The 10,576-nt window shown below is 43.6% G+C and overlaps 2 protein-coding genes across 2 annotated transcripts in view; both read left to right on the top strand.

The window, feature by feature from the left end:
- LOC103359193 (neuronal tyrosine-phosphorylated phosphoinositide-3-kinase adapter 2-like) overlaps positions 1-7,972 on the top strand; it is a 19,698-nt gene extending 11,726 nt beyond the window's left edge. The window contains exons 3-5 of the mRNA XM_008284424.1: positions 978-992; positions 2,681-3,748; positions 6,675-7,972. Coding sequence (XP_008282646.1) covers positions 978-992; positions 2,681-3,748; positions 6,675-7,972 — 2,381 coding nt within the window. The remainder of the gene's footprint in view (positions 1-977; positions 993-2,680; positions 3,749-6,674) is intronic.
- A 180-nt stretch (positions 7,973-8,152) lies between these two features.
- Positions 8,153-10,362, top strand: LOC103359184 (neuronal tyrosine-phosphorylated phosphoinositide-3-kinase adapter 1-like). Its single transcript, XM_008284415.1, has 2 exons — positions 8,153-8,204; positions 9,904-10,362. The coding sequence occupies exons 1-2, from the start codon at positions 8,160-8,162 to the stop codon at positions 10,204-10,206; spliced, it is 348 nt and encodes a 115-aa protein (XP_008282637.1). The 5' UTR covers positions 8,153-8,159; the 3' UTR covers positions 10,207-10,362.
- The last annotated feature ends 214 nt before the right edge of the window (positions 10,363-10,576 follow it).

Raw genomic sequence — 10,576 nt, 5'->3', positions numbered from 1 at the left:
TGGATTAAATCAGGTAGTATGTGATCCAGAGTTGTACATCGATGTGGTGAACTAGAGGTCAAAGTATTCACATGCATATGAATGACTGGTACATTATTTGTGCCTTTTTAAATATCCCTTTTGATAAAATACCCTCCTTTATCATTCAGTAGTTCATAATAGCTACATTTTATGGCCTTGGCAAATTTTTATATGTAAAAAATGCAGTAGTCTAAAGAAAGAAGAGCTCTGGTTCATGTTAAATATATATATATATACAATAATGTAAAATAGAATAACAGCATGTGTGTATGTATAACAGCATGCTTGTGCATATAATCATCAGGTGTTTATGTATTTATGCACACCATCTTTTACTCTGTACAGTAGAGTGCAGCTCAGCAGATGGATCACAATACTGTGCTGTCTATAGACATATTATCAGTCACAGTTATCACAGCTGTCCTTACTGCGCATAAAGAAGGAAGAAGTGTCTGTACAGTTATTACACTGCATGTGCAAAACAGATTTTTAGATATGCCTTGTTTCGTGCAAGAATAGCTTTAATGAATAAGATACTTTATTGAGCTTTATTGCCTCATCTCACATAAACACAGTTGCTCTTACAACAAATTTAAAAAAATTCCATTATTTTCTTAGGTAAAAAAAAACAATCACAGTACATGTGTTCTGCAAACTTAAAATGATATTAATAGTACAAATATAATCTTGGACTCAGGTAGCTATGAGAGCAAAGAAGATTTAGAGGTTGCAGGAAGCTTTGACTCCATTTCAGTTTGGATGCCAGCGTGATGTTTAGGGAGTCGCCCAGCCTGGCTCAGATTGGTGGGGATCTCTCTATGTGCACACAGATCTTCCTGGGCACCACGGCAACCATCCCACAGAAACAAGACCCCCTGCAGCCCAGCCAATCACAGCATCACTGAGCAGCCCGAGCCAATGGGGCTCCAGAGATGCTGCAGTCTGAGGTTTCGGAGCCAATCAGAGTCAGAGTGTGGGGGTGTCCCTGGCTGAGGGGAGGGTTGCGTGCTCTGTAGCTGGCGCTTTAGTGGGAAGGGGAGGAGCTTGTCAGAGTAGAATTCATTCAGGAGGAGCGATTGACCTAGATTCGTTTCCCCAGGAGGAGAGGGAGGGGGAGGGTGCTGCGGGTAAACACATCCGCTACAGGGGAGGGGGGGAAAGAGGGAGCAATAGAGAGAGGAGAGGAGAGGAGAGGAGAGGAGAGAAGCCCAGTGCATCATGGACAGGGAGTCAGTGATGTTTGAATCCATGGATTCATCATCAGTGCTGAAAGCAGATTTCAGCATCCGCCATTCAAACCTTCCCCTGTAGTAATGTATTTTTGCAGTTGTGGAAAAGACGCACAAGTACATTATTATGTGCACATTATTGTACGTATATTTTCACATGTATGCATGTTCTCACAGAAAAAAGAAAGAGTACACAAGTATGTAATTGTCATACAAATCAAATTAAACACGAGCACATTTGGGCCGAAACAAATCTTCTCTTAGCACCTGATTAAGAAGTAGTAATGAGGAGAAGACGTCACATCAAAAGACCTGTGTACCTTCAGTTCAGATTAGCATATTTGACATCAGCATGACTAATTCTGAATACCAGTGCAAAATAGTATTAAATGTTCTGATCAGATTTTTTTTTGTCTTGACTTTTGTTTCACCCATGCGATCATTCTCTTACAATTTTCTAAGCTTAAGAAGAAAAAAAAAATCTCAATAACAATGTGTCAAATACTCTGCAACACATTCTGCATAGCTGTACATTCAGACAGGAGAGGGGGGCAAACATCTACCAAGTTAGACTTTAATTTCTGGAAATACTGACTTCATAGGTTGAGAGATTGTGCCCTGCAAAGTGTGTCCTAATTTCCCTCATCCGAATGTGTAGGCATGTGCGGCGCGCGTATGTGCGCGTGCACGCGTGTAGTGATGGTGGTGAGTCATTCAGTTACGGGAAGCATGCATGTGTCCAGGCCATCTGGCATCTGAATTATTAAAGGTGTAAAATCTGCAGTTTGAAAATTTCAGACATGGTCCAGCTCTTAACTACACTTATCTCCCACTGCCTGTCAGAGAAAAGGACACTCCTATCCGAACATCTCAGGGTTTGACCTAGAAATCGACTGTAAGCCAATCAGTAGTATAGAGCGCTGGCTGCTGTCAGTACACCAGCATTGGGACCATACTGTAATGTACAGTGAATGTAGGCAATGAGAACACTGTATCAAAGCCTCACTGCACCACATCTAAAGAGATTCACACTGCAATGCTACGTCATCACGATGAAAAAGAAGCTCCACAGTGTGTGTGACCCAGATACTATACTCACATATTACTCCACTGCCATATATGTGACCTAGAAACATGCATAAGCATCAACTATTCCCACATATATGACTCAAGATATTGCTCTCAGCAATACACGTTGACCTACAACTGACTCACAGAGCCGAAATAGGCTTTGTGTCATATCATATCTCATACCACAACAAAATTAGATGTCAGAATGACATATCATTAGGCGTAAGCATCAGCATATGAATGAACTAGAAAATGAATTATGATAGGTCGTGCTAGGAGGAGGCAGTGTATGTGAATATGAATTTGTCCAGTCAGTTAATGCACAGACTCTGTTTCTCTGTGTTTTTTAGCAGCTCAAGGATGCAGCGAGGACTGCAGGAGGGTGCCGCCACCCAAACCCAAGAGGAACCCCAACACACAACTGAGTGTTTCCTTTGATGAGTCCTACATTAAGAGCCATGGAGGCAGCGGGGTGTGCCCTTCCAAACCTCTCCACCACGTCACTTCCCCTTGCGAACGCAACCCCTCGCCTCCACAGAGTGATGAGAGCCCTACAGACGACTGTGAAGATGAGCCTGTCTATATAGAAATGGGCGGGATTGATGTTGGAACAAGAGAGCCCTTGAAGAGTGAGGATGAGGAGCCGGGAGAGTCCGTTTACGAGGAGATGAAGTACCCTGCTCTGGACGATATGGAGTACCGCACTGACCCTGTGGGATGTCGTTCTGCATGCCCCACCCCGGCACCCTACGACCCCGAGCCCCTCAGTCGCTGCTCCACACCTCGAAACATTCCCCTCTGCGACATTCCTGCCCCGTTCCCCAATCTACTCACCCATCGACCTCCACTGTTGGTGTTCCCACCAGCACCAGCCCAGTGTTCGCCCAACTCAGACGAGTCTCCCCTCACCCCTTTAGATGTAGCCAAACTGCCCATGCTGGAGAACCAGTCCTACAGCAAATCCCCCACCTCTTCCACCGAGCCGCCCTCCTCTGCACATATCCGTAGGGAGCTCACTGCCACCCCAACGCTCACTGTCTCTGGACGCTCCTCTGCACCTCCTCTACCCTGCACCCTCTACAAATCTTCATCATCATCCTCCTATCAGCGAAGCCACTCGGCTTGCCCGTCGCCGGTCAGCATGGGCCGCTGCCTCACTCCTCTGAGCCTCATGCGTACACCTCCCTTCGATGCTCCAATGCCATTCCCTGGTGGTCTGCCGCGGAGCGCATCCGCCACGCCTCACGGCAAAGGCTCGCCACCTCAAGACGGCGTAGGACGACTCCATGGCTCTATGCAGAACGTGTCGACGGGCCGTTCGCGAACACCCACCAGCCCACTTGATGAACTAACCAACCTGTTCACCGCAGGCAGGAATATGATGAAGAAAAACACCAGTGGCAGGAAGTCTAAAGAGCCTGGAGAGAGTGAGTCATTTCACACAGTCGTCTTAACATTGTGGGATATAGAGAAACAAAGGGCACAAACCATTATCCTCACATTTCCCCAAGAGAAGGAAATGTGAGAAATGCATCTCTTTGATTGCTTGAGGGTGTAGATGGCTTGTAACTGCATCACCATCGATCAATCTTACCCTTTAAGTACTGTACATAACTTGATTTCATAAGAGTGCCAGAGAGAGTTAAGAGAGTTACTGAGAAAGCAACACCAGAAATGAGCTGTAAAATCTCAGAATAACAAACTGAAAAGCAGGAGTAACCTTGCAGTGTGTCTATGAACGATGCTGACAGTTTCAGTGTGTAAATGCATTGACTGCAGAAAACCCTGGAGCAAACACAAATACACAGTCTTTAGTTCCCTAATCAGTTATAGTGTAATTCATCCTTATTTTGGGTTAATGAGTTTAACCCTGCTAATTTAGGAGGCTGTGCATAGAATGCATCGCTTTTACAGTAGCGTGTTTGCAGTACTCTCTGCAACCTTCCATTTGTTTAATCTAGGCCCGCCAAGCCAAGTCTGATACAGATCGTATGATTTAATCTGAGGGGATTAGAGACTAAAGCGGACAGCAGGTCCCTCAAACCTACTCATGGCATTAGGCCATCAGGCAGCATTACTTTTAAATATGTAAACATCATATTTAAATACAGATATTCATGCCACAGTGAAGACGCTGCCAAAACGAATGCAGCTGTGATAGAAAACAAAATCTACTGATGGCTGCAAGAACTGCTTAGTTTACAAAACAAACCAACCAAAATACATGAAAACCGTAAATCACTTATGTCATATGGTGAATCACAAATTGACATTCTTGTTCTCATGCATAAAACAATTATTGTTTTTGTGTCGGAGTAGCCCTGTTAAGCTTGAATATTTTAAATCTAACATACTTAATATTAATCAATAAAAAACATATGGCTGCAGGCATAAAATCAAACTAAATAAGCATAAGGCTGCTTCATAAATGCATGATGGACAGTGTAGTTTATGTCGAGGGATGTATTTTAAATTTTGAAAAAGGTCAGTAATAAATTATTGTGGAGTATCTGATGATTTATGGTGGGCTTTGACATGCGGTGTTGACATTTACCTCCTACGTTACGTTCCTCTTCAGACCTCAGCTCTACCATCTGAAAGATTTTTATTTTTTTTTCTTCATTTGAATTCTTCAAAACTGAGATTTACTCAAGAGCATTCGTACATAAATCATAAATCATAAAAGAACTACAAAGAATCCATACATCCATCCTTACTCAGTGCTCTTAGCAACTACAACATAGCAACAGTGGCAGGAGGAGAAATCCCTGTTTCTTATTTGCAGATTCCCTCCCCGTGGGTAACGCAGCCAATCACAGCTCAGGGCACGCCGGTCTACAATGAAGCAATGAGCTCCTGATAGGAATAGCTGTGCCTCTGAACTCAAATCTACACCTGATCAGAGGATCTCTTTTCTGTCCAATCAGCACGTACTTTACTCATGATTAAGCCAATCAGGCAGCAGGAGCAGCTGTGCAGATGGGGATAGTGGAAGCTGAGAGAATGTATGATTTCTTGCCATTTTGACTGTAGTGAGATATAAATCTTTAAGCTGGTGTACACATGTGCAGACATGATGCACGTCCTGTTTAATCCTGGGGTTTCTATGCATTGTCCTAATATATATTTTAAATTACCGACCACGATGAGGTGATTGTTAGAGAGTCTTGTGTTACATTTAGGTGCCAGGAATTCCCTGTGACAGCCCCCTTTTTTGTTCTGTAGCCCCACATGTTTTGCAAACAGTTTGCATATGTTACCTGTGCATCAGGAGTGGGCTGAACTAGCAGGTCTTTTTAAATTATTTACTCTCCAGCTTTAACACCTGTGTACATGTGGGGCTAACAAGCACTAACAGGTTGTGTGTGTTGCTCTGTGACCGCCTATAAGCATACGTGGTGTAATGAGCGTGGAGGTTATGGAGGAATGGAGGTTACGTGTTTTTCTTTCCCTTTCTGAGGCAATAGAGGCAGCAACAGCTAGCCTGACCCACTTACCAGCCGGTTAATCACCACACTCACTCCCATACACATGCACACATGAATGCATACGCACACTCTGAAATGGAATGTATGACACATGTGGGCATGACAGGGGAAGCTTGTGCACGGTGCTGTAGGTTAAAGCTCATATAGAGCACCATATAGAGGCGAGGCCTATGTGGAAATCAATCATGTATGTATTTTTTATTCAAGCAGTGTTGTTCTATAATGTCTTTGTTGAGCTATGAATCAGTGACATACATAAGGGTTGCTATTAGCATTTCTAACGCACACGAGCGGGACTATTTTATGTATGTGTGTTAAAGCACTGTTAGAACACACAATGTAGATGTGCATTAAGAAACTAGAAAAAGTTTAACACAAATACACTCTTAAGTGTTAAAAGATGTGTGTTGTACTGGTAACCATGATTTCTTTATATTGCTGCCGTGCATTATTCTTGTACAGTTGCCCAAGTGTAGATTTTAAGGTAAAAGAGCTGTTTAAATAATGAAGCAGGAAGTTCAATTTAACTGAATTTTAAAACAGCTATCGATCATTTGTGTTATTCTCTACCACGATTAAAAGAGCGCCCTGGCAACACATATGTATTGATTCATCCAGCCCTCGGTTTTATCGCTGCTACGTTAGTGTGCTGTGAGTGACACCTAGAGGACATGCCGTGGCATTGCAGCGCAAAGCAGCACTATGAGTTAATACACTATAATATAACACTGATTATTTGCTCCACCAGTTTTTAGCTAGCAGTTGATCCAGTTCATTTTGATAATTACCACCAAAACTGAATATGTTTTTTGTTAGGAGCAGATTTTATATGCGGCCTGATTATTTTTCCCCTTTTCTTTTGCAGCTGAGTCCAAAAGCAAGTCGCACAGCGAGTCCAAGCGAGAGGGCAAGGAGCGGCACAGTCACAGCAAGGAGTCCAAGCGGGAGTCCAAGGAGCGCCACAGCAAAGAGTCCTCTCATCGAAGAGACAGAGACAAAGACAGAGACAAAGACAAAGACAAAGATAGGGGGAGCAACAATGTGGAACCTCCATCGCACAGACGCAACAGTAAAGACCGCACTTGTAGCAGTGTAGATACACCACCTGTTCGCAGGGACAGCAGGGACCAGGGCTGCAGCAGTGTGGAACCCATCCCTGTGAGACGGGACTCCAAAGACAGGGGCTGCAGCTCCCTAGAGCCCGTCCCTCTGATAAGAAGAGACTCCAAGGACAGAGGGATTAGCAACGGTGACCTTCTGCCAAGGAGGGACAGCAAAGATCGCAGCGGGGGACATGGAATGGAGTCTTTGCTGAGACAGGACAGCAAAGACAGACTGATAGATCAGCCGCCTGAGCTGTTACCGAGACAAGATAGCAAGGAAAGGGCAAGGAACGGTGTAGACTATAGACATGAAAGCAGAGAGAGACTGTTGGATCAGCCGCCTGAGCTCTTACCCCGGCAGGATAGCAAAGAGCGAGCCAGGAACGGCGTGGACTCAAAGCACGAAAGCAGAGACAGGCCGCCTGAGCTTGTTCCCCGACAAGAGAGCAAAGACAGGGCTAGAACTGGACCAGAATATAAGCACGATAGCAAAGACCATCGTCCTGATTTGTTACCCCGTCAGGAGAGCAAAGAGAGAGAAAGGAACGACATGGAGCATAGACATGAAGGTAGAATAGACCAGCCACCTGAGATCCTCCCCCGGCAAGAAACATCCAGAAGCAGCAGGGACAGGGTTGGGTCCAGTTCTGAATCCAAGTATGAGGGGAGAGATCGGAGCTGCCACAATGGAGGAGATCCGCCTCCTCCTCCTTTACCCAGACAGGACAGTAAGGACTTGAGCAGAACTGGCCTTGAAGTGAGGCGGGACAGCAAAGACAGAAGTCTGAACGGCTCGGAGCAGCATCATTACGACGTCAAGAGCACCAAGAGCCCTTCTGCAATGGAGTACAGGTGTGACAATAAGGAACGAGGGTACAGATCGGATGGCACGCCCCGACGAGACAACAGAGCAAATTACAACGTGGACCAGTCAAAAGCACAAGAGAGGAATGGCAGCACAATGTCAGGGCAGCACTCATCAACAACAACACCTACTCACCACGGGAGGTCGTCAGGCAGCCCACCGATGACCGTGGGAACAGGAAACGGTGAGGATTAAGACTTCCTTTTCAAAGAGAATTAGAAATCTGACATAACAGACACAGCATATGTTGCAGTAAAACTCATCCAGCTGTATGTAACCAGTTATTTGACATGTGATTAAACATGATTGTTATTCATTTGTAGATGTGAAAACAGCATCCAAGTATGGCCGCTCACCTTCCATGACTGCTAATCCTTCCCCAATGGGAACTCCACAAAGGAGAGCAGCAGAGACACATCAAAGCCAGGTATGCAGATTTGGTTATTTTTTCTTTTTCTTTTCTTATAATTTTAGCTTCTTACGGTCCCTCAAAACTCACTTCTCAATCAGTGAAACAGGTTTATGCAGTACAAGTTAAGTGAATCTAAGTTGGTACAGTTTTTAGTATTTTTATGAGCCTTTTTCTTTGCTTTTCTCACCGATTTGAATTGGATGAGAGTTATTTAGAAAAAGTGGTCACCTAGATTTAAAAAACAAAAAACGATCAAACTTCTGCCACTGTCTGCATCTTCCTGAGGTTAAAATATATCAATCGAGCCTCGCCTTAAACAGAAACTAAGAGCACTGGCAGCATAAACATTCACAACAAACCCAGAAACAGCAGTAGACCAAGCTGCTCTGAGCATGTCCGGTCATAAAGTAGAGTTTAAACATATTTTTACGTGTTTCTTAAAATGTGGGGATGCAAAGCTAATTCTTTAACATGAAGTTTGTTTCATTCTGATGATGAAAATAACTGAAATTGCAGTTGCTTGAGAAAGGTGTGGGATCATTTTGTATTTTATCTGTATGTCACAGATGTTGAGGGAATGAATTGGGTTTACCTGGTAATTCTTAGTAAATGCAAGTAAACCATATTGAAGTTTAACTTTTACCGGAAACCACAACAATGCTTTGTGCATTTCAGTAGTGAAGTAGAAACATCTGAAAACTCACCTGGTACACCTTGTTGGCCTGGTTGGCAACCTGGACTAGCTGGAGTTTGTTGAGGTCTTTCCTTTTAGCAGCAGATGAAATAACTTAACGATGCTCCAAATGAGATAATGAATAATCCACTTTTATTGAATAAAAGACTCGAACGAAATACATCTTGGCAACAGCTATGTCTTCTGCCATTTTCTTTTTTGATATTGTCAATATGGTGAAACCAAGAAAGATAGTGGTCCAGTGTTATTTCCAGTCACTTGATCTGATTGAGTTTTTCTAATTTCTTATATATAGTTTACTAAAATCTAATTACTGTCACTGACACGGTTGGAAATCAGTTTGCCTTCTCATGTTTAATTCTTTACATTTGTTGCATACATAGGAGAATCGTCTGCATAGATTACAACTGAGGATTTGTTAAACTAATAAAAGACAGAGAAGTGGACCAAGGCAATTGTCTCGTTGGCAGATTTCATATCTGTCAGAGATAACTATTGTAGTGAACTCATTGCCAGAGCCCAAAACACTTGCATTTAGCAATTAAGATTTTTGAATGTTGTCTATTATTATAAACAAAAGTTGTGCTGCTGGAGTGAACCAGTTCACAGGCATGCAGAGATTTAGTCGGCATGATTCTTTGCTGAAATAATATTTAATTTGCTCAGTAAGACTTCTCTCCATGTTTTTGCTTAGAACTGATACTAGACTAATGGGTTTGCTATTTTACCCGTCAAAGCTAATGGCAGCCGATGAGCTGTTTGGTTACAGTCAGTCAAATCTGATTAAACCACATCCGCACACAGAGCCAAATCCTTTTTGAGTGTTAAACTCTCAGTAAATAATAACCTTTTTGTTGTTGTTGTTGTTGTACTTGTGTTGTTGTTTATTCTGTCGTGATTATAACATTATGGTGGAACACTTAAGCCCGGAAACCAGGTTTTTAGGGGATTTAAGAGTTATAAATAATTCTGAAGGTAATCCGAATTCATTTCACTTGATACTTTGACTCCGTCCCTCAGATGCCCCAGATGCCGTGGATATGCGGAGACACCACCATGCTGGAGCAGATCGAGAGGAAGCGCACCCTCTGCATGGAGATCCGCTCCAGACAGCATCCACACCTGCAGAGATCTCTGGAGAAGCCTCCTCCTCCTCTTCCTCCTCCTCTGGACAGGAACGAGGACAGGCACCAGGAGCGAAGTCAGTGCAAGCAGGAAAGCGCATCTGTCCTCCCAGGCTGGGGGAAAAGCAGCGGGACCAAGAAGATCCGTCCTCCCCCTTACCCCACACAGACGACTGTATTCTGGGACACAGCCATCTGAAATTAACAAGAAACTCTAGACCTCCCTGCCACACAACCCACAATTACCCACTCCCTCTCCCTGCCGGGTTGTACTGATTCTTTCCCTGCAACATCAGGGGCTTCAGGGCAGCCGCTCAGAGGACCGGAGGGATGATACTCGCTGATGTCAAAGGACAATGGTGGTTACCACAGCAATATTTCTGCTTGTTCAGGTTGTCATGTTTTCTTATCATCACTGGTGATATTTGATATTTTTCTATTTCCTGTGACTGGACTCTTGTAATATAATTAGTAGAGTAGATATTTGATGATGAATAGATATTTTCTAAATGAGATGATGGGGATCAAAAAGCAGCTTAAATTATGTATAGTAGATGTAGATGCAATCT

This window comes from Stegastes partitus, unplaced genomic scaffold (genome assembly GCF_000690725.1).
Source record: "Stegastes partitus isolate 25-593 unplaced genomic scaffold, Stegastes_partitus-1.0.2 Scaffold358, whole genome shotgun sequence".
NCBI lineage: Eukaryota > Metazoa > Chordata > Actinopteri > Pomacentridae > Stegastes > Stegastes partitus.
The sequence above is the reverse complement of the archived record's forward strand: the minus strand, read 5'-3'. Positions and strand labels throughout refer to the sequence as shown.